Here is a 23,149-nt window from a genome sequence, read left to right on the forward strand (position 1 = left end):
TACTGACTTACTTTGTCCGAGTAATTCTTTTTACGATTCGATATTTGGCTTGTTTGAAAAAAAATTGATACTTGCAAGTAATTTACCTTGATTTGTTACTTGCTAAACCAAGTAATTGCCTCTTTGATTACATACAAAAAAGACACATATTCTAGATTTTTAATATCCATAAGTCACATGAATTTTCCAAGAAATAAATAAAAATGAAATAAACGTTCAAAATATTGAAACTCAATGCTCTTCCATTTTGTTCATCCATTTTATTTCGATGTTCCAAATATTTTTTGCAAGTAACAAATATTTTATAGAACGACTAACGAAGCAAATACCAAAAAAATAAAAGAATACTTGATATTCGCCTTATACTCGTGATTTGATACTCGCCTTATACTCGTAACATCCAAGTGGCACAAAAAATTTATTTTTAATGAATGTTAAATTTATTCAACTCAATTTTTGTTTTACAAAAAATGCATCATGTGTTCTATGAATTTCTAACACGAAAGATCTTACCCTATCAGCAAACAAAAAGAAAGATGAGATAATCCCTGATAACTTCGCCTATGGCCCTAAGATTCATCATCTATTCCATGCGAAGTCTCCTCCATAGTTAGGGCGAAGCATTGTTCATCCGGTTTGAGTGCTTTTGTTTGATGGAGTTTGCATATGCGTGCTAGCTGATAAGGTAAGGCAATACAAACTTACGATACAAGAAAAACGAGTTAAGTAAAGATGCATAGTCACATGTCCACAAGGCAAGTAATGTGAAAAAGAGACATTTTGACGATTCTTCAATTAGTCCCATTGTGATTTGTTTTCCTCGAACTCTCTTTTTTTTTTTTTTTGAATCCAGTCTCTTGTGTAAGTGTATATTATATATCGTCTATTAATCATATCTAAAAGCAGGAAAAGAAGCAGCAACCACCAGAAGACGAACATTAAGAATTGGACCTTAAGGCCAGCTAGCCAAGCAGCCCCTAGTTCTCAATCCCGTCTACAATAGTGCAACCCAAGAATCCAATTATTTTGTTGTTGATTAGGCTAATAATGTGTAAACTGTCTATGGCATAATGTTCTATAATCTATATGACAGAGTTCCATCAACGACACACAATTCCTGGACAACATCACTATCTAAACAACCAGTAACCTTCTCTAAACCATTAGAAATCTAACGTACTATAGCTTCATTTCGTTGTAATTTTGTCAAGAACACCAACAAAAACTTAATGCACCGAGCAAACACAAGACAAGACGAGAGATAGTGAAAATATATGGGAAAATTGTATATAGAGGAAACTGAATCCTAACAAGAATAATATTACAAAACCCCATTCATAGAAAAACCAGTTTCATTTGCTTTTCACCTCTCTTTCTCTCATTCTTTTCTTGGTCAACAAGCAAATACAGAGAGCACAAGCTTTGTTTGTTGGAAGGCAACAAAATGGTTATTTCACTCAGCAGGCTTGACCTTGTTTGCAGCCCAGTACTCCTGCATCCATGGTGAGTTTACGGACCATCGTTCCCGGTTTAGGTCGGATCGCAAACTTGTTTGGGATAGGGTTCTTCGGTTTAGGGCTCCACGCATTAGGTTTACCGGATTGCACAAAGTAAGCTCCATTCAGGAAGTAATCTCCTTCTGATTGCCAATTCCAAAGTTTCCAATCAACGTAAGAAGTGTACTCTCTCTTTGTGATCTGTTTGGCTTGTTCGTTGGGAGGAGCAATGAAACGGTTGCCATGACTAATGATTGTAGGGTTCATGTTCCCACCAATTGCATACATTTCCCAATGTGTGTAGTCATTGTTCACCACATGTATCGTTCCAAATCTGACCCGGGGCATTCTCTGTTCCAGTCTCTTACCAAAGTGGTTGAATGCAACTGTTATCTGCATCTTCTTGTCGATCTCGTGTTTGTCATTGGCCCCAAAAAGCATCACCTGTTTTCTCACAAACCAAATTCAACTAAGAGCTTAAAAGATTCATTTTAAAAATATAAATTAAACTATGAATTAGAGGACCATTAAACATTTTTAAGTTATCCTTGAGTAAAAAAAATGATAATTTGGAACTATAAATAATAATTCGTTAAAATCTGTGGGTCAAGCCAAATGTTTCATCCGGTTATAGTCTATGCATAGTTTGTAAGAAATAATACTTTTTAAAAAATGCTTGTAAGAAATTTTATTATTATACTACCTCTTGGTGGTCTGTGAAATGGCTGTTGGAGACAGTCACTGCAGTGGATCCTAGAATCGCATCAATCATACCATCAGAACATCTCGTCATCGAGACATGATCGATCCAAACATTAGTTGCTCCAAACAAATTGATTCCATCACCATCACTTCTTGTCCTGAGCCCTATATGTTGCTCGGAGTCTCTGATCAAACCGCCGTTCGCGGGAACAATCTGCTTGATGTAGATATTGTGTATGATTACATTATTCACAAACTGCAGCGTTAGTCCAGAACCTCCCATGATGTACACCCTAGCTCCACGTCCGTCGATCGTTTTATCGCTCGTCATCATCAGTTCTTGTTGCAGTTTTATAACCATGCTTCTTGCGAATATGATCCAAAGCGGTCCGTCTCGTGTCACCGCGTGTCTTAATGTTCCTGGCCTAGGGCTGATAAGTTCGTCGTCTGAGGCATCGGTGACTACGTAGATCGGTCCGTCTTTTCCTCCGGTGGTTCTCCTGCCGAATCCGAGGGCACAGACCGCTAGTTTCTTACGGTTCTTCTCCCAATCACGGTCGCATCTCCAGCATTTGTCTATCGGGTTATGAGCTACGCATTTTCCTCTGTTTTGCATTTTACGACCACGTCTCGCCTGTGAAAGCTCTCTTCTTGTGCTGTTGATTGATTCCGTGGTGTCAAGTGCTCTGTTAAGAAGAACAAATTTGTTTTATAAGGTTACTTGTTTAACACGTTAGGTTAATATTGACTAACTAAAAACTCACAAAGCGACATGGTAATTCAAGTGGTTGGTAACGTTAAGAGGATAAGGATCGAAAGAGGCCAAAGTTTGTTTCAACGCATCGCCTTGACGCTGCGTCCAGTAGTCGTCGAAGACGGCAATATTGGCTTGAACCTGTGGTGCTAATGTGGCTAATGACGATAATAAGAAGACGAAAATGTAGCTGCCAATATTCAAAAACGCTGCGGCCATTTGCAAATAGAGAGATGAAAACAGCTGAGATTTTTTTTCCCGGTGAAAACCACAAGGAGAGTTTGTGGTTTTCAGATCGGGTTGCCGGGTTAAGAATTGTATGTCTGAATCACAGATTGCTTTTATAGCAAGGAACTGAAGAGAGAGAGGGGGTCAATGGAGGATTAAGAATTAACACAGATTAATCAACCATTGATTCAAAAACATTTGCATGCCTTTGTGTTTGTCCTTCTTTTGTGGGTTATTTTAAGTTATTTGTGCCTTTTCCTAACATTATTTTTAGTGAGATAGATAAATTAATAGCACCTTTTAAACTTGAGCTTACTATTTTTGGTTTTACCACCCATACATTTGACAAGTCCTGTGTATACATGATTCCAAACTATTGAAATAATAATGGGAAGTTAGCATCTTCATAACTGGATTTCATACTCTTACTAAAAATAGAAGTTACATGAGTACACCTTAACGTACTACTACAGTGCAGAGTACAGACTCAAAAGCCCAATGGGTTGAATCAGCTGGTGTCATACCGAGTATAAGTTAGGCCCATATAAGTATTAAGGGAACCCCTGTTCTTGCCATCCAAGTAACTACAATTGTACTCTTGCAGTCAGAAGTTTATTAATGGCGGGACACTCGGTTCCCCCAACAGAACAAGAAATGCAAACTCAAATCTCATAAATATTTCACACAGCAAGTTGATAATCGCCATACTGTTTATCTCTGAAAAGATAGTCCGTGATCAATTTATACAGATCCAGATTCACCAACTTAGTTTTACATTTCAAAAGCAATAAATCATTTCTTGACCCTTATGATGATAATAAATCTACAGGTCATTATGTACATACTACACAGCAGCACCGCGAGTCTGTGATTATACATTTCACCAAGAAAGAAAAAACACCATAAATGTTTTTAAGTATTTCAAGAAAGACAATACTTACCCAAAAAAGCTTTAACTGTTAAATCTCGTTCTCCGGTGAAACAAGATTCAGAGCTGAAAAAAGAAGAAGACGAGATATGAAAGAGGAAAGATTCAAGAAGAACTTATACGCAGTCATTTTTTCTTTCTTCTTCCTCTGTTCCACGTCGGACTTGCTCCTCCCACGTTCGCCGTTAGCGATTCTCACCGGCGGGAGGTGGGATCTCCTGCAGCCGAGTATAGGCATCTCCGCCATGCACATGCAACTCCTCCACAACAACAAAGTCGTCATCTTCGACCGTACCGACTACGGCCCTTCGAACCTCTCCCTCCCTTCTCAAACTTGCCGAAACGCCACCGTTTTCGACTGCTCTGCTCATTCTCTCCTATACGACGTCGCTTCAAACACATTTCGTCCACTCACTCTCCAATCCGACACGTGGTGCTCCTCCGGCTCATTGAACGCCTCGGGCTCCTTGATCCAAACCGGCGGTTACGGCGTCGGCGAACGAGCTGTACGGATATTCACACCTTGCGAAGGCGTTTCTTGCGATTGGGTTGAGAACAGAGCGTATCTCTCCTCTCGCCGGTGGTACTCCACCAATCAGATTCTCCCCGACGGCCGGATCATCATCGTCGGCGGAAGAAGAGCCTTCACCTACGAGTTTTACCCCAAGAATCCCGGAAAATCTGTTTTCTACCTCAGATTCTTGGCGGAGACGAGAGATCCTAACGAAGAGAACAATCTTTATCCGTTTCTTCATCTTCTTCCCGACGGCAACCTATTCATCTTCGCTAACCGGAGATCGATCCTGTTCGATTTCGTCAATCACCGAATCGTCAAGGAGTTTCCGGAGATTCCCGGCGGCGATAAACGGAATTACCCCAGCACCGGCTCCTCCGTGCTCCTCCCTCTCTTTCTCACCGGAGAGAATAACCGATCGAAGGTATCGGCGGAAGTTCTGGTTTGCGGCGGTTCTCCTCCCGGAGCGTTTCTAAAGGCGGCGAGGACGATCCCTAGAATCTTCGTCGGAGCGTCTCGCACGTGCGGGAGGTTGAAAGTGACCGACCCGGATCCGATATGGGTCATGGAGCAGATGCCGTCGCCACGTGTCATGCCTGATATGCTGTTACTACCGAACGGTGACGTTTTGATCATTAACGGCGCGGCGAATGGAACCGCTGGTTGGGAAGACGCTACAAACGCTGTTCTCAACCCGATTCTATACTTACCCAACGAACCCGACCCGACCCGGAGATTTGAAATTCTCGCGCCAACTCGAATCCCTAGGATGTACCACTCGGCGTCTCTCCTCCTCTCCGACGGCAGAGTCTTGATCGGGGGAAGCAATCCTCACCGGAGTTACAATTTCACGGCGAGGCCGTACCCGACGGAGCTCAGTCTCGAGGCCTATCTCCCGCGTTACCTCGATCCGCAGTACGCGCGAGTGAGGCCGTCAGTTCTCACGGTGGAACTCGCCGGCAATATGATGTACGGAAAGTCATTTTCAGTTACGTTCGTGATTCCGGCGTTTGGAATGTTCGACGGAGGAGTGTCGGTGCGGCTCGTGGCTCCGCCGTTCAGCACGCACTCGACGGCGATGAACCAGAGGTTGCTGGTCTTGCGCGTGAGGCGCGTCGCTCAGTTATCTGCTTTCGCGTACAAAGCTGACGTGGATGGCCCGACGAACTCCTACGTGGCACCACCTGGGTATTATATGATGTTCGTGGTTCACCGTGGAATTCCGAGCGAGGCTGTTTGGGTTAAACTTTGAAGCTGTTCTTCTTTTTTACCGTGGACTTTGCGTTTGACTCTTTGTTTTTTACAGATTCATTTTTTGAAAATAAAACATTTTGTTTTGGTGAAAGTAAGAGTTAGTAATGGAAAGTAAGAGATTTTGCTAAGACTAAAACAATAAGAGATTATAATATTCTCTTATAATATTCTTAAATTAATCCATATTTTAAAACTTTATTTACTTGCTTCAGCTCCATTATTTTTTGGTATCAGCCTATCAAGTCATATGCACGTACACTCATTACAGTGCAGTTTGAGCCATGTAGTCAATCATGCGACTAGATGGATCGCTTAATTGATTCATGAATATAAAGATACAAAGTGCGATTTCTAGATCGTTACACCAAAACTTTTCAAGTTATCTTAAGGCTCCTTAGCCTCCTTTTGAAAGTTTAAACTGCGAGACAGTCATGTGCAACACTTATAATTGTTTGTGTGTATCCAAGAAAAAAATTCTCAACCAAGTGATACGGTCGCTCTCGATTCAGGTAAGAAGACATTGGAAAAAAGTATTTTGATAAATCTGCCTAATCTTGGTTTGGGAAGCAAATATTGGCACTCGCACCATTAGCAGTTCTTGAAAAGAAGAAGAAAAATGAGAATAAGAGGTTTTCTACTAATGGATATTACACAAACGCAACCAATGCATGGTGGTATATGATCCCTGCTATACCAATTCTACTTGATGCTTTGCAAGTAGATGTATCTGATGCCAAATCTATTGTATCTGAGACGGGTTGTGTACAATCCTCTTTTCACGGCTAAACCTAACAAATAATGCGATCAAATTGACAAAGCTTAGAGTAAGAAGAAGAGGGGACCTTATTTACAGCTACATTAATGGAGTTTCATTCACAAAACATAATAAATAGGGCTCAGAATTTCATATTTTCTTATTTATTTACCTCCAATAAATGTAATAGCGACGACTCTTCATCCTACAAAGTTTGTCCTTTCTTTTAACACGATGAGTTGGTTATTAGATATCAAAATTACTTGACGTAAAAATGTGTGAACTATTCTTATACTCCAAGATTGTAAAGTGTTTATTATTGTTTTTAGTACGATTGATTGCACTATAGGTATCACGATTATTGTCTAGCATATATCGATAACACGAATTTAGCTAGCATAATACTCCATCTTCGAGAGTATATGATTCATGTTATTAACGGATGCGATTATGAGCCGATACAGCGATACTTTAAAACTTCAACGATTTCTAAAAAATTATGGCCAGAAAAAAACCTCTAAATTAACTTAAACCTGAAAAAATCGAATTGGCATTTTCACAAAATCGGTTGAAAGAGAATAAAAGAATGAATTTTATGAATGCATTTAACAATAACACATGCAAGACATGAAAACTATTCTATACAGAAACCAAAGAAAACTGAATCATGTGACATAACAATAAGTAATCTCATCTTAACGACAAATTCTTTAATTTATTCAATAGCACATTAATGGAGTTGGTACTAATTAGTTACTAGTATAAAATACCTAAGAAGTGGTTAATAAATGTGATCACTTGTGACAAACCAACTGCATATTTACTCAACCTTCACGCACAGAAGGACCTGACTTACAACTCGCGAGTACACATTGGTGGTTTCCCAAACAGTATATACACATTAAAATAAAAAGAAAGAAAAAAATAGAAAATTTATCACTTTGTTATTGATTCAATTTATCACTTTGTTATTGATTCAATTTATTTTATCACTTAGACTTTAATTAAATAGCTAAGCTATATAGTAAATTTTGGTCTTATATTTGCCGAGATTATCTCAACAATAATGATGCTCTAATGATTCAAAACGATATAACCAAAGTAGATTTTCTTACATACCCAAAAGAAGAAGAAAAACAAAAACGACTGGTCATACATTTATTACAAGAAGTTCAATATATATAAATTCCAAAAGGATAATAGACACTACATCGACCAGAAAATAAAAGATAAATAGCAAACGAGTTTATATATAAATATAACCCCACACTTACTAGAAAATAAGATTCAAACCCTAGTAGCTCACATAAAGATGACTTATCATAATCAAATCATTAAAAAAACGTAATATTAATATTAAATCATGTCGTTATTACCGGACACATCAACATTGTTAACGTTGTTGATCTTGTCATTGTCGTTGCCTTCGAGGTTAATGTTGTTGCTAGTGTTCTTATTGGAAAAATGTAGCTTGTTGTTGTGCATCCAAACCTTAAGGACTCTTCTCTTCACTCCAATCTCTTCACAAAATCTCTGAACAACGCAATCTTCTTGCCTTTGTATCTTCCACCCAACCTTCTCAGCAAAACTCAGCATCTTCTCTTTCTGCTCCGGCGTGAACTTCGTCCTAAACCTCTTCTTCTGATTGTAAGGTGGGGGTCTAGACGCGGTGGTTACGCCGTCTTGTTCCATGAAGTCACCGGACTCCAAGTTATGCATGTACCGATAGTTAGAAACTCCTATCGGCATGATCATTTGGTGAGGCATGGCTGATCTTATATTATGGTGGTTGACCATGAGTTTTCGTGGTGGAGGAGGTTGGTGGTAAGAGGAAATGGCGGTGGCGGTTGTTTCACCTTCGACTTCTTTTCTATGGAAATTTCTGTGGCAATTGCAAACTGAGCAAGTGAGAGCTTCAATGGAGCCATCTTCACCACTAGGCATGAACTCTCCACACCCATCAGTGGCATTGCCTCCCATTGCTGCTGCATGGTTCTTGAGACATTCCTTGTACTTTATTATAGGCTTCTTGATGATTGCGTTGTAACCAACATGATGAGGATCTTGATGATGATGATGATCATGACTGTTGCCATGACCATTACCATGTAACTGCATTTGTGGTGGTTGAGTAGTAGTAATGTTGTTGTGGTTGTGAGTTGGAGGAGCAGAATCAGAAGCATGATGATCATGATGATGATGGATCATGTGACCATGACCGCCACCACTACCAACAAATGTAGTGCTTAATGGGACGGGCATATCATGATCTTCTTGACTTGCAATTTCCATTTTATTATTAGGTCTTGTACAAAAAGTGTTGCAAACTGTGCTTGATTTGGGGGACAAAGACGCTAGCGAAGGAGTAAACAAGACAGTTGGAGAAGAATCATTAGTAACTAAACTAAGACCACAAATGATTATAAACTATTAAAGGTGGATACTTCTTTGAAATAGATCTTAAGGAATTTTCTTGAAAAATGACCACATTTTTATAAATAAAACTATTTTAAATGATTTTACTGAAAAATAACCCAAAGTTTTTTTTTGCTAACAAAAATAACCCAAAGTTTAGAAAAATCCAGTTAATTAAAGGACAAAATGGAAGAATATCCCAGAAAGGGAAGGTAAGAACTCTTTTTGCAAGCCTGCTCGATAAAAAGCTGACAAACGCACTTCAAAACAAGTCATCTGCTTCAATGCAAGTGAGATTTACGGTGGGCAAAATTTTAAACAAGAAATTGGTCATAAAGGAACTGTTCTTTGATTATCAATCTCTGTTCCTCCTCAAACTTTGATGAGAAATTAAATAGAGAGGAAGAGAAAAGTTAAAGAGTGGCTATGACAGAAAATAGAATGAAGTTGTTGATGACTGAAGTGAAGAAGAACACATACCCACACAACTGAAAGCAGTAGACTTTGATCTTAATATGCTTCAAAAGGTCAGAACATTGTTAAAGATATAGTCAGGATCAGCAAAGGAAAGATTAGATATTTATTAGGGTCTTGTAATGAGAGACTTTGAAGGAAGAGAGGAGACAACGATTTGCATTTGGGTTTGGATGTGAAGGCAATGTGGTAAACTAAGAAGACTTAGGGTATTAATAGTGGAAGTCTCAGGACTAATAAAGCAAAAGAGAGAAAGAGAAAACAAACTATATGTATTGTGCAAATACCAAACTACAAATTTTCTACATTTTTACTCTCTATAAACTATGTAGGATGAAGAATAAAAATACCCTAAAACAAATATTGTCCAGAGAAGGGGAGAAACGAAGAAAATTAAAGGTAATGGGTGATTGCTTTGCTTGCACTATCAGACATCAAATTTACACCATTCTTAGAGAGATAAAATGTGTCAGAGACTGGTGGGGAGAAGACTGAAGCAGTGAGACAAGGATAAAAGTAATATTAAATCAAATAAAATACCTTTCATGGATTTACAAAGCTGTTTACATTGCTAAAAAAAAGCTGTTTACAAAAGCCAAAAAAAAAGTTTTTAATTAGTAAGCAACATGTTAAACAAAACGTGCTTGTGTAAGTTCTTCCCGGCGACGTCGGTTTTCAAGTCTCTTGATCGTGAGATAAGGAACATCATTCTTGGCAGACGACACACAGGAAGGAGTTCTTTGCGCTTCTATCTCTGTGGCTGCGATTAAGCTGATCAGTCATCTCTCAAATTTTACCTTTTTAGGTGTGTGTAATGTTTTCCTTGTTTTATTTTTTTGTCTCCAAAACATTTTGTCTAGAACTCTTATGTAAGTTCTTTGTTCATTTTATATGATATTAACATTCTAGCAAAAAAAATGTGCTTGTGTATGTTATATATATATATATAAGACACGTCTGTAGTTACTCGTTTCGTCAGTAAAAAGAGAAAAAAAAAATATATACTTGATAATATCAAAAGATTCATAACCTTTGTAGTTATAACTCGTTTTGTCAGTAAACTTCAATCTTCGTTAACTGGACTTTTGAGAGTGGTTATATTATACATATATTGAAATTACACGCTTTATTTACCTATAATCACATAGGAGTAATATACAATTCATCTTTGGACTATCTTTTTTTACCAGTTTTAAGAACTTGGACTATCTTTTTTTACCAGTTATAAGACTCGGACTCTCGAGTTTGTCATGCCATGCATGTGAATTATATAATTAACCAGAAGTTACTATTAATAATATGGCCCTACAAATATTCGCGTATTTATTGTAAAGTGTATTCTGTATAGTGTCCATAATGAGATTAGGTAAATAGGAAGTATTTATTAAAAACATGTTTTAATCAATATCGAAAGCTAATCGTTCGTTTGCCTGAAAATAGGAAGTCGTGGTAACATGGAGAATCTTGCTTAACATTTCAGACATACTGCGCTTAGCAGTAGTAATCATGTAATGGCTAGCCACATCAGTTTGAAATTGCAGTCGTTTAATGAGCCAATATTTTAGATTATTAATGTTAAGAATCACATTGTTCTTCATCTATCCTTAATACCCCATATATGTTCCTTATTCTTTAGTACATTGGATCACATACTTGAGATGCGTTATCTTTTATTTAATATTTTGGTTTCTGTTTTGTTTTCTTATAATAAATTTTGTAAATCGTTGTTCGAGTTTTCTCAAATTTTATTTGTATATTTCGGATACCTGGTATTTAAAGTTTTAAACTCATACTTTCACATAGGCTTTTGACTTGACAATAAATCGGTCTGGAGCATATAGGCTAAACCAAAACTTGGGATAATTTAGAGCATTTATAAATAGGTTAATAAATTCGTTTTGATTTTTTTTGAACAACAATATTCGTTTTGATATAGTTATTCTTTTCCATATTTTATGTACTTTACGCATGTAACAAAATAAAAGGGTCCACATGAATAAATGACGTTAGCTCGATGGTCCAAAGTTGTTCACAATTTTCAAGATGTTCGTATTTACTTGTTCCCTTTTTATATACGACATTTTTTTTGTTATCCGCAATTTAAGAAAAATTTTAAATCCAAAGAATAAACACCATGCGAACACTCATGATCCAGATTTTCTTACCACTTCAAATGTTCCAAATGACCCATAAAAATCGAACTGATGACGGTATTTACAGCTGTGAACTTTTTACCACTAAATTAAGATCAATTGGCTATATTTTTTGACATATTAGTATTTGTATCTCTAAATTTTATATGTATCAATATTGTTAACAAGAAATAAAAATAAGATTCTAGAGTGGAGCATATTTTAGGCTTACACAAAAAAAATTCTTAAAAAGACGGCTAAATTTTGTAAACCCTAAACTCTATACTGATCTATTTGTATTCTATATTAAATTTGTATCTAAAATGTCTATTTATACTTCATTAGTCGTCTTGATTAATTCGTATATGAAACTGTATTAATTAGCTGGTTCTGTAAATAAATTAACAAAAAGTAGAATCCAAAGCCTTTTGTAGTTTTACTTTTGGGGGCTAAACTATACAATCATAATCTTAACATTCATACAAAAAAAACTATAAAATCATAATACTCTTGTAGTGTTAATATTAATAAAAAATCTTTAAATCTCTTTGAAGTGACAAGCGTGCAAAGGCAGCCGGTTGATTTCTTTTTTAGATGGAAACATCAATTTTTGGCCAACCAAAGCTTGTACCCTTAAAAACAATAATAACTTCTTTTAAGATGCCAACTTTCTTTTAACAATCTTTATCAAAAAAAAAAAAGATTTATATGATCTTATGTATAATCACGGTTTCAATCATTTTATGTTTTTTTACTAAGGGAATTCATATTAATCATTTTTATGTTAGCTAATCAAAATAAAGATCCAAGACACAATCACACTGGCAAATAATATAATGATGAGTTCATTTTAGAGTTGGTTAGAAAAAACTATGATAAACGACATCATTTGCTATTTTATTAGATTAAAAAGGTATTGATTATACCTCGTAATTTATGTTTGTTAGATTTCATAATCTCATGCATTAGTTATCTCGTGGAGTCGTGGTTATGGCCTTATGGGAGTTATCATATTTGCTACGGTTTGCACTTTGCATATGAAACCAGTATAAAAACAAAAGTTCAACATTGTATTGTACGTACTTATTACATGTTCTTTGTAATACAATCTCTTTGTTTTTCTTAAATTCCTTGATCATAATGCATCAATTTTTGTAAGTTCCATCATTATATGTATACAGCAACAAGCATTTAACTTGAAAGCAACAATAAATGATTCTTAAATTTCAATTTTTACTCATACTCTTCCTCAGTTTCTTGCATGTGTGTCTTTGCTTTTCTCACACACCATTTCGATTTATCTCAAAATTTGGAAGCACATGTTTGATCCGTTTTTATGGGGGTTTACGATACTTCGTAAGTTCGTATAATTACACACTTTAATTTTTGTAAGATCTTTATTTTCTTTGTATGTACTTCTTTTTCTTTTACTAATTCCGTTTAAACGTTTGGCATGAGATTCAAAAGCCCCACACTACGTCAATCCAAAAAAGCAAAATAATGTTCAGTAAATTTTTGATTTCATTCTATCGAGTTGTTCGATTGCCAATCATAGGCTATGTGAACTTTGAATTTCCAAACTGTAATTTATCAGGACGGAGCTAGAAGTAATTTCTATCGAGAAAAAATTACAAAAAATTAGCCAACACTAAAAATTTGAATTATTAAAATAGACACAATTAAAAACTAAAAACTACACTAAAAGATTACAAATTCATGGTAGGGACCTATACCACACTCTTTTTTTAAACATAATCCACACTCAATGTAGATTATTTTCTTCTTTTACTCAACGTAGATTCGGCACTGTATAACATACAGAAAACCATGAACTTTTTAAAAATCCTACGAACTTTGAAACCTACAGTGCAACAAAATTATATTATTAATTAAGTGTATTTAAAAACAGAAATAAATTTAGCTCTAAACCCTTTTTGACCCAGATGTGTAGTTTGGCTTAACCAAAATTTAAAAATATAAATAACAAACATCATATGTTGTAAATATATGCATGGATCGATAAATTAAGACCAGTAATCATATAACAGATTATATTGCTTCAGTATTATAAAATCAGTTTATATAAAAACTACAAAAAGGAATTTTCGTAAGATAATGGTGATTTTGTTTCTCGAAAAAAGAACGAAAATGGTGGTTTTCAGCAAACTACTTTCTGAAGAATACTATATATGATATATAAACATAAATTTTCACTTCTTATCTAATCTGATAACCGTATATGAGAGAACTTACACGTAAACGCAAAAAAAAAACATTCTGAATTTTGTTCTGGTTTAGTGTTTTTCGTTTTGAGAAAATCATTTTCCCTTACTATCGACAAACTTTCCAACAAAGCAAACGCACGAGACCTGGTTTTTCTAACACTATTATGGGTTCTACGTGCAATCAGTTTACTGACATCTGATTTCTCCTCCAAGATGCATTATTATTATATGTTTGATTCACTTTTTCTGTTTGTAGGTGAAATGGACGTAACGTGTAAGAATACACAAAGTTATAGTATAAAGGATAAAGTTAAGACGTTATAATAATTGGAAAATAGTTATATAATATTCCGAGTATACTGCGATGACATATCAATCACGCACCTTACTTGGAATTACTAATTCCAATATGTGATAACATTGCTTAACATACTTAGCCTTTTGTTTTACGTGCAGGCCCATTTTGAAAACTAAACTACTGCTACACTAGTACTAAACTAACGTATGCATAAACCTGAATGCTACCATCTCCAACACGACGCAGTTTTATCTGAGTGTCTACTCACAACAAGTCACAATTGCAAAGACAATCCCACAATACAAAGCAACATTCAACGCCAGGTTAGAAGCAAAACATAACTTGTGGGAGAGACAAAGAACGTTTAATCCCAACAAAATTTAAAGTTCAACAGAGAAATTAAAATTGTTGTGCGCAACAACACAGCCAACATTATTAAGACAAGCCAAGAAAGCCAGTAAGACAAGCCAACAAGAAGCCTTGCCTTCAACTTGTGCCACTGTTTGGAGCATCTGCAATAAAGACAAGAACTTTGTAGGTGTAAGAGATCTAATACAAACTACACACTCTACAACAAACGCACGCATTGGCTATAATGGATATAACATATAACATAACGTCGACTAGTAAGTGCCTCTATGCTTTTGCCATCAAAATTAAAACTTGGAAACTAAAATCAACCAAAAACCAAACGATGCAAAAACGAGTTCATGCTTGTCAACAAATATAATCTGATTTTTTTTTTCGATCAAGCGGATAAAAATTACAAAAGTCAGCATTGAAGATGAATCAACGGACAAATAAATTACCTGATCGAAGAAGAAGATCGATGGTATTCAGTGAGAGGGAGCAGGCTGTTTCTGATTGTGGTGGGATGATGATTTGGAAGGAGCCAAAGCTTTGCTGTAGATCTGCTCACCCACGAGGTACACGCAGAAGGCCGCGACGCCGATGCCGAGACCGGGAAGAGCGTGTCTCATTTGGTTCGAAAGCATCGGATGCTTCCTCCATTCATCTCTTCGCCGGAAGAACTCGCCGGTGGTACCTAGAGGCTTCGCCATTTTCTCCCGTGTTCGATTGGAATCTCTCCTGCGACCGTACGTTCTCGTCAACTACTACTAATTTATGATAGATCATGGGCTTGTTTTTATGTATAGGCCTTGTTTTGGCCCATTAACAAGCTTTATTGAAAATTAGTCACTATTGGGCTTTTTTAAATTCCGTACCTTATTTTATTAACAGAGAATTTATTTGTGAACAGATACCTTGACGTCATATTGCATGTAGCTGTGAACATATGTTGGTTTTGATGAATATGTTTTGGGTCTAAGATGAATAATTTGTTCGAAGTGACAGTCAAAATAATAACTGAGGAAATGTTTTTTTTTTACTTATTTATATAATAAATATTGCATATTGCACTCATATGAAAATATAAGCTAATTGCATTGATATCTCATTCATAATAATATTTTATGATCATTCCAGCTTAGGTTTCTGGTTCAGGGGACAATAGCATGGTGATGTCATCGAAGAAACTGTTTTCAGGCATAAACATGGTGTTCTCGATGTTAGAGGATGGGCTTGGAGGAGGAGGATCTAGTGTAGGATCCGATGGGATTGGTGGGATTTCACCAGTTTTCTCTTCGAACTGTTCGGCCATTGTTTGGACGGCTATTAAACAAAGAAGAAATAGAGCAATCTTCATTGTTGTTGCAGAGAACTTCATGTTTTTGTTTTGTGTTTGTATGTTTAAATGGTGATGAGATTAGCAGAGGACTTGTATTTGTATATGTAAGCCAATGATCAGTCGATGTCAGTCAAAATAGGTGGAGAACTGGAGATAAAGTACACGACACAAAAATGTGATTATTTTTCTACATATATTAAGAAAGCAAAAAAATGAAAGATGAATATACTAAATTTTATCATTTGAAATGATTATTTTCATTTTTTCTACTTTGTTAATTAATAATACATTATTGAATCTATTATCGGAAATTTTTATTTAAAGATTCTCCTGAAGAAGTTAAAACTAATCGTGTTACAAACAAAAAAAAGTGAAAACTTATCTTGATGGTATTCAATGTTTAAATCTTAAAATCATAATATAAAGTTCCTTTTAAAATTACATATCTTATAGTTTTTCATTATTTGCTATCAAATTCAAATTTAATACTGAGTTACTGTAATTAATATTATCCTATTATTTTCATAAAAATAATTATAATACAGTTAAAAAATAAAACGAATTAAACCACGGCGATTTTTGTGAAGAGCTGAGATTTCTTGGCTCTTAAATATTTTCTTCTTCCACACGGTAACCTTTCTCACTTCCTTGTCTTAGCACATCCACTGAACAACAAGAATCTTCTCTTTTGACTTCTTCGTGAACGCACAGAGGTCCCTTTGATCTATAATCATACAATCAAAAACGTCAAACAAAAAGGAAAAAAAAGGTTTCGTGTTTCCTCTCATTTCACCATTAAAGTAACGTTTCGCCCATGAACTCACCTTGCTTATTCTTGGAGACTTCTGTGTTTTCCAACAGAAAAGCAAACTGCAAACTCCTCTTCCTGATACAGATTCATATCCTCTACACAAACCAATCAAAACAAATGTTTGTTATGAAAATTAGGTTCACTTTATTCATACATACTGAACCAAGATTACTTACAGATTGTCTTTGTTGTTTGTGAAGTTACTATCGTGGAGTATACTCGGTGAAACAGGACAATGCTCCATTCTTTTACCGGTCTGATTCTCCTGAGCCTCATCCATTTTGCAAATCTTCAAAACTTCATTGTTTAGTCCAGAAGAAACTGCAGAACCAATGTTTGGTTGGTGATGATGATAACTGGTGTCTTCTTGAGGTGAAACTTGATTCCTTTCAGGTTTTAACAGTCCTTGTGAGCCAGGAGTCCTCTGTAACCTTTCAGTTTCTAATCTCTGTTCTTGGATGATCGTTTCAATCCTTTTCATTGGAACCTCGTACCCACTTTCAGTATCTGAACTATCTGCCACTTCTGTTTCTCTTGTCTGCTTGGAGCTGAGTAACTCCGTTTCAGACAAGAGGATCATCCTCACCTCTACGTTTCTCCTTAGTACAGTCTCAATCATATTTGTGATACTTCTTACGAACCCTTCAGCTCTCAGTTTGATCTCTCTGTCTCCAAACGCAATATAAGCAACTAGAATACCTGCTCACATGATCTTATTAGTATATTACAAGTGGTTGACTTTATCTTATTCAGAGCAGTTTTTAGGCTTTACCTTTAACTTCACTGATAGATAATAGCTTCCCATGAGAATATAGCAGCTGCTTCAATGTCTTTGAATGGCATTTATCAACACACTTCATCCAGATATCATTTAGTTTCTCTGAAATGGAAGCGTCATTCTCTACAACTTCGCTGGATGAGGAGAAAGACGTCACTTCATGAACGGTAGTTTCGCCTTTTCTTATGGAAGTTGGGGAAGCTGAGTTACTACATTGAAGGTTTGATCTTTGTTTGTAAGCAATAACTTCTCTTGAAATGCTTGAGGGGTGTTCTTCAGTTGCTATAGAGCTTTGCCTTCTACTGCTACTGGTGTGCGTGGTTCCGGGAGAAGGCATCAAACCAAGCTGCAGCAAGGTAGCTATGAACCATGTTGAACGATCGGTAGTAACTCGTAGCTGCTTCTCAGCCTCTGAAAGAATCTTCAAAGCATGCTTTAGCCTCTCTATTTCTGCTTCACTCACTATAAAAAGAGAGAACAAGATTGGCACAAAGAGGCATCAATAAGCTAAAACCAATGTTCTAACATTATTACATAATTTAATAAATTTAGACTAATTTAGATCGATTTAAACCGATTTGAATAGTATAAATCAGATTTTTTTTTTAAAATTCGGTGCCTGGGCGTCTTCTATACCAATTTTTAGAGCCTGGCTAAAACATTGTATAAAACCATTCTTTGTGCAGTTTCATTCAAGATTTATTAGAACTAACAAATCTAAAAATTCTAGAAAACTCACAGTTACGTCCATCAAGGAAGGCGTCACTGTATTTTTCATCCAAGGCCTTGTATGCTCCAGCAATGATATCCATGATAAGGCTAGCTAGTTGAGACATCATGAGAATTGGGTCAGCTCCTAAGTCCAGTAACTCTCTAGCTTTCTTCACGGTCTCTGCCGTGTCAGAAGCTAACGCTAGCTCCAAGAGTTCAAGCAAGTTCTCATCAGAAACAACACCCACCTGCACAAAACACCCAACAGTCACATTGAGTTGATGGAAAAGAAAAGAAACATAGAGCAAACACCAAAACTTACTAGCTCATTTACAAGATCAACAGTGATTCTCTTCCCCATCAAACTCAGCTGATCCAACATGGTTTCAGCATCTCTAAGCGAGCCATCAGCATTCAAAGCAATCAGGCTCAACGCCTGAGATTCCACATCTAGATTTTCATCTGAAGCAATCTTCCTTAACCTCACAACAATGTCACCATCCTTGAGTTTGTTGAAGAGTAGCTTCTGGCACCTTGACTGAATACTCCGAGGAACGTTCCCAAGCTCAGTAGTCACACATACGAAGACGACTCTCTGAAGAGGCTTCTCAAGAAACTTGAGTAACAACAGCCAAGTCTTAGACGGCAGCAAATGACACTCATCAATCACAAAGACCTTGTACCTTGCTGAACCCTGTGGAGGAGCCAAACTCATCAGCTTTTTCAAAACGTACCTAACTCTCTCACCTCCATTCTCCTTAGACGCATCAAGCTCCAACAAGTCCCTACTCTTCCCTGACATGAAGTCACTGCACTCTTTGCAGTACCCACAAGGCTTCATCTCTTCATTCGCCAACACATCACAGTTCAAAGCCGCCGAGAAGATTCTCGCAGTAGATGTCTTCCCAGTTCCTCTAGGGCCTTGGAAGAGATAAACACCAGCAACTCTACCCTTCTTCAAAGCGTTCATTAAGGACTGAACAACAGTACTCTGACCAACGAGTTCATCAAAGAACATTGGTTTGTACTTTATGCTCAAGCTCTGCATATTATCCGGTGTACTTCCTTCTTCTTCACCATGACTCTTACAACTAGTAGACCATCTTCTCCCATCTAATCTACTTTGAGACTCTAAATCAAGCTCTCCAAAATCAGTTGATAGATCATCATCACCACCGTATTTAAGCAAAGGTACAACACTCAGCTTCTTATTACATCTCCCAGAAGAATGTGAATGTCTACGATAATGACTCCCACCACATAAGATGCTACTTCCTTTCCTCCTAAGAGTATCCGAAAACGAAGGTGAACAGCAACTCCTACACCCACCTCTATGTTTCAGATTCCTGTAGAAAGGAATCCCACAGCCTTGTTGGCTCCCTGTAACATCCAACTCATCATCATCCAAAGATTCCACCGTGCTGGGGCTACGGAGAGCGTACAGGTTGTTGTACGAGGTGGTGGACAGTGCAGGCGTGCTGTTACAAGTATAAGAAGAGGAGTCTCTCTTGCTTGTAGCTCTCAAGAACTTGTAAGAAGAAGAGCGTGACCAGTTCTTGTGCTTGAGCTTCAGCATTTGAGTGAGCTTGCCAAGACTCTCTGAATTGCTGAAATCCTCTGTTTCTTCACCTGATGTTGCTTCTTTAGGTTGATGATGATATCGATTCTTCTTCTTGGTAAAACGATTCTTGTCTCTGAACATCATCAAGTCTCCACCGTTCCTAGCATCACTCACATCATCATCATCATTGTCGCTAGAAGTTTTCTGAGACTTCCAATTATACAAGAAGACCTTCTTCTCCTTCTCCTTGCCTCGACTACTCTCAGCTCGAAACTGTGAATCCAACTGATTGAGAAGGGCGACGTTGTTGTTGTTGCTCGGCGGAAGCTCTTCTTCCACTGGGACGGATCTGGAGGAAGTGAGAGGGGATTTCCAGGAGGAAGAGGTTCCGGGATCGCGTAAGCATTTGGAGACTTTCCTGATTTGAGTTAGCTCTCTCTTGAGATGCAGTTTGCTCGGATCCGATATCTTTAGACCCGACATTCTTCAGAGCTAACTCTTCTTGTTCAAGTTTGAAAAGAAGAAGAAGAAGAAGAATCTCTGTTGAGAGACAATGAGAGCGATGGATGAAGAAAGCGATTGTTGAGAAATTCAAAAAAAATAAAATCAAGGTGTTGATGATGACTGGTGATGATTTAATTGTTTAAAATAAAATAAAAATAATAAATGAAAATAGAAAAGGACACACGAAAAGAAATGTGAAAAAGTGAAAGTTGGGTCGGAAGGAGCGGTGACGCTCGGGATTCCTCCTTTACTGGGGGCTCTCTCTCTTCTTGTCAGATCCAATTCACACTCCTCACGTTTCTTCTCTGTCTTCTTTGACCTTTTTTTTTTTAATAATCCATTTTTGGTGTGTTTTTTATACATAACAGACCAAAGCAAGTACATACTGACCAGCAAAATAAACTTTGTCTAAAACTCTGTTAGATTAATTTGAAACCATTTATTAGGCTTGGATGATTTACATGTTGTGCTTATACGAAACATATCTCGTTTCCTCCTTGTCGTAGCATCACATGTATATAATGATTTATTAATATTCAGTTCGGTGACATATACATACATACCTTCACTCTTTAGTTCTCTCATGTGTTATCGTCTGGTCCGTTTGACAATGCTGTGAACGAAAACGGCTAAAAAATCACATGCCTAGTTTATTCCATTGTTTTAAAAGAGTCACTAGATTTCGACCCGCGCTTCGAAAGCGCGGATTTTATGGGTTATATACGAAGTTGGATATGAGATAGTATTTTGAGTATATTGTGTATTATTATGTTATAAAATCGTATTATATCAAATATATAAATTTGTTTAAAATTATATAACTTATGAATAAGTTTATTCGAGATTTTTTATATACACTCTTATGTAACGCTTTCTTAAGTATAAAAATTTTACCTAAATTTGATAAACGAACCAAACTAATACGAAATACAGGCTCAGTTCAAGATTGAGAAAAAGTACCTATTAGATTTTTTTGGACATGCGGGTCTCTATTGAACTCCGGGTATCCAAAGTACCTAGAATGTTTTGTTCATATTATGTATATTTGAGTAATTCATATATGTTCTCAGTATAAAAATATTATTGTAAATTTTGGATTCGTATTTTCTGTTATAGTTTCAGGTTTTGGGTAAAATTTCAAATTGTAAAAATATATTTAAAATATTGGATATTTTTGGTTCTCGGGTAAGATTTTGGTCTTTTAGATATTTAGTTATTTTTGGTATATGTTTGATTTTGAGTATTTTCGTGTTTTGATTTTTTTGGCTTTTAGGATTCTTTAGATTTTTTGTCCTAAATACTCGAACCGAGCTAGACTCATTACGTAGCCAAATTACATAGTAAATTTTATAAATACTTGAATATTGACTCAAACTTACCTGGAACTAAAAGAAACAAATCTTAACAAAAAAAATATATTCAAATACCTAGTTGGATATAAATGCCAAGACCCAAAGAACTTGGACCTGAAAAAAACCGATTTATATTTGACCCGAAGACCCGAATGCCCAAATCTCACATTTCATTATATCTTTGTGCATTTTATAAAAGTTACTTTTGATTAGTTGGTGAAACTTAAAATTTATTTGAGAGGTTTTTGGCTAATTTAACAGTATGGATTTGTAGGTTTTTTGTTGAGCACTAAAAAAAGATTTGTTGGGTTTTTGATAATTTTAAACTTATCTTAAATATTAAATTGTTATTTATCAATAAAATAAAATTAACATAATATATCATTTTTAAACTTATTTTAATTATGAAGTTAATGAGGCATATTTAGAGAAAAATATAATAAAGTGTATGTGATAATATTTTCGTGAACCAAATTTATGTGATCGTATATATATGATATAATCTTTTTGTTTACAAAAAGATATGGGTCCAATAAATAAAAATTTGACTAAATGATTGTTAGAGAAATTTAAGGCAACATATTGTTTGTCCAAATAATGTAAAACCAAAAATATTATTAGTTAATGAAAGGGTCCAAACAACTTTTTAAGTAGATTTATTAATACTCCTTCTCTTTTAATAGTATTGATTCTTGGGTTCACCCCTTAAGGTGAACCTCTAGGTTCACCAACCAATAGAATTTCATTATTTCAATTTCGATATCTTTTAGAAAATGAAACAAAATATTGTCAAAATATATTATGTTTTTCAAAAAAAAAGGTTAAAAAATAATAGTTAGAAAAAACGAATTTAAAAAATATATATATTTTTATCGTCGTCAGCAAAACACTAAACCCTAAATCCTAATCCCTAAACCCTAAATCATAAACCCTATAAACCCTTGGGCAAACTCTAAACCCTTGAATAATTCATACTCTAAATCAAAAACACTAAATCCTAAAACCCTAAACCCTTAAGTGTTTAGTGTTTTTGATTTGGAGTTTAGGATTTATCCAAGGATTTAGGGTTTATCCAAGGGTTTATGATTTAGGGTTTAGGGATAAGGGATTAGGATTTAGGGTTTAGTATTTTTCTGAGGACGTTAAAAATATATTTTTTTAATTACTACTTTTTTAATTTATTTATTTTTACCTTTTTATTTTAAAAATATAATATAACTTATATCTTGAGAAAATATTTTGTTTCCTCCTTTAAAAGATTTCGAATATGAAATAACACAATCCTATTGGTGGGTGAACCTAGAGGTTCACCTTAGGGAGTGAACCCAAGAATAAGTCGTTTTAAAAATATTTCTTTTGTTTTCCATCGTGAGTGATCTTAATGTAACTACTTACCACATTCAACTCATCTTGTTTTTAATAATTGGACAAAATGTTACAACTGCCAAATTATTACACCAGTAATTATAGTCTTACAAGTTACAACTTACAACCACCACAATACTATACAAGGATCATATGTATTCACTATTCACTGAATCTTACGTACCTTACAAATCGGAATATGA

At 35.9% G+C, this 23,149-nt stretch overlaps 6 protein-coding genes across 6 annotated transcripts; 1 reads left to right on the forward strand and 5 right to left on the reverse strand.

Moving 5' to 3' along the window:
* Positions 1 to 1,273: 1,273 nt before the first annotated feature.
* Positions 1,274 to 3,276, reverse strand: LOC106351296 (probable pectate lyase 3). The gene is made up of 3 exons (XM_013791110.3): positions 2,963 to 3,276; positions 2,200 to 2,884; positions 1,274 to 1,940 (listed from the first exon to the last, which is right to left on the reverse strand). Exons 1-3 carry the CDS (start codon positions 3,169 to 3,171, stop codon positions 1,458 to 1,460), a joined length of 1,377 nt encoding a protein of 458 aa, XP_013646564.2. The 5' UTR covers positions 3,172 to 3,276; the 3' UTR covers positions 1,274 to 1,457.
* A 488-nt stretch (positions 3,277 to 3,764) lies between these two features.
* Positions 3,765 to 6,004, forward strand: LOC106351297 (aldehyde oxidase GLOX-like). The gene has a single exon (XM_013791111.3). It carries the CDS (start codon positions 4,198 to 4,200, stop codon positions 5,872 to 5,874), a length of 1,677 nt encoding a protein of 558 aa, XP_013646565.1. The 5' UTR covers positions 3,765 to 4,197; the 3' UTR covers positions 5,875 to 6,004.
* Positions 6,005 to 7,759: 1,755 nt separating this feature from the next.
* On the reverse strand, positions 7,760 to 10,420 carry LOC111216261 (zinc-finger homeodomain protein 4-like). Its single transcript, XM_022720724.2, has 2 exons — positions 9,526 to 10,420; positions 7,760 to 8,984 (listed from the first exon to the last, which is right to left on the reverse strand). Exon 2 carries the CDS (start codon positions 8,920 to 8,922, stop codon positions 7,987 to 7,989), a length of 936 nt encoding a protein of 311 aa, XP_022576445.1. The 5' UTR covers positions 8,923 to 8,984; positions 9,526 to 10,420; the 3' UTR covers positions 7,760 to 7,986.
* Positions 10,421 to 14,395: 3,975 nt separating this feature from the next.
* On the reverse strand, positions 14,396 to 15,274 carry LOC106351298 (NADH dehydrogenase [ubiquinone] 1 beta subcomplex subunit 3-B). The gene is made up of 2 exons (XM_048782283.1): positions 14,984 to 15,274; positions 14,396 to 14,686 (listed from the first exon to the last, which is right to left on the reverse strand). Exon 1 carries the CDS (start codon positions 15,233 to 15,235, stop codon positions 15,011 to 15,013), a length of 225 nt encoding a protein of 74 aa, XP_048638240.1. The 5' UTR covers positions 15,236 to 15,274; the 3' UTR covers positions 14,396 to 14,686; positions 14,984 to 15,010.
* On the reverse strand, positions 14,396 to 16,156 carry LOC111198838. The gene is made up of 2 exons (XM_048782282.1): positions 14,984 to 16,156; positions 14,396 to 14,686 (listed from the first exon to the last, which is right to left on the reverse strand). The coding sequence occupies exon 1, from the start codon at positions 15,901 to 15,903 to the stop codon at positions 15,664 to 15,666; it is 240 nt and encodes a 79-aa protein (XP_048638239.1). The 5' UTR covers positions 15,904 to 16,156; the 3' UTR covers positions 14,396 to 14,686; positions 14,984 to 15,663.
* Positions 16,157 to 16,251: 95 nt separating this feature from the next.
* LOC106346588 (protein STICHEL-like 1) lies at positions 16,252 to 20,464 on the reverse strand. The gene is made up of 6 exons (XM_013785963.3): positions 18,487 to 20,464; positions 18,193 to 18,412; positions 17,448 to 17,915; positions 16,852 to 17,374; positions 16,689 to 16,770; positions 16,252 to 16,588 (listed from the first exon to the last, which is right to left on the reverse strand). The coding sequence occupies exons 1-6, from the start codon at positions 20,206 to 20,208 to the stop codon at positions 16,505 to 16,507; spliced, it is 3,099 nt and encodes a 1,032-aa protein (XP_013641417.2). The 5' UTR covers positions 20,209 to 20,464; the 3' UTR covers positions 16,252 to 16,504.
* Between the last annotated feature and the right edge of the window lie 2,685 nt (positions 20,465 to 23,149).

Source organism: Brassica napus, chromosome A6 (genome assembly GCF_020379485.1).
Source record: "Brassica napus cultivar Da-Ae chromosome A6, Da-Ae, whole genome shotgun sequence".
Taxonomy (NCBI): Eukaryota; Viridiplantae; Streptophyta; class Magnoliopsida; order Brassicales; family Brassicaceae; genus Brassica; species Brassica napus.

Excerpts from the sequence above, each read along its gene's own strand:
- LOC106351298 (XM_048782283.1), bottom strand. The coding sequence starts at position 15,235 with ATGGCGAAGCCTCTAGGTACCACCGGCGAGTTCTTCCGGCGAAGAGAT.
- LOC106351296 (XM_013791110.3), bottom strand. The coding sequence starts at position 3,171 with ATGGCCGCAGCGTTTTTGAATATTGGCAGCTACATTTTCGTCTTCTTA. Across the intron at positions 2,885-2,962 it reads TTGAATTACCATGTCGCTTT|AGCACTTGACACCACGGAAT; the intron begins GTGAGTTTTTAG and ends TCTTCTTAACAG. Across the intron at positions 1,941-2,199 it reads ATTTCACAGACCACCAAGAG|GTGATGCTTTTTGGGGCCAA; the intron begins GTAGTATAATAA and ends GTGAGAAAACAG.
- LOC111216261 (XM_022720724.2), bottom strand. The coding sequence starts at position 8,922 with ATGGAAATTGCAAGTCAAGAAGATCATGATATGCCCGTCCCATTAAGC.
- LOC106351297 (XM_013791111.3), top strand. The coding sequence starts at position 4,198 with ATGAAAGAGGAAAGATTCAAGAAGAACTTATACGCAGTCATTTTTTCT.
- LOC106346588 (XM_013785963.3), bottom strand. The coding sequence starts at position 20,208 with ATGTCGGGTCTAAAGATATCGGATCCGAGCAAACTGCATCTCAAGAGA. Across the intron at positions 16,771-16,851 it reads ACAAACAACAAAGACAATCT|AGGATATGAATCTGTATCAG; the intron begins GTAAGTAATCTT and ends TGGTTTGTGTAG. Across the intron at positions 16,589-16,688 it reads AGTCTCCAAGAATAAGCAAG|ATCAAAGGGACCTCTGTGCG; the intron begins GTGAGTTCATGG and ends GTATGATTATAG.
- LOC111198838 (XM_048782282.1), bottom strand. The coding sequence starts at position 15,903 with ATGAAGTTCTCTGCAACAACAATGAAGATTGCTCTATTTCTTCTTTGT.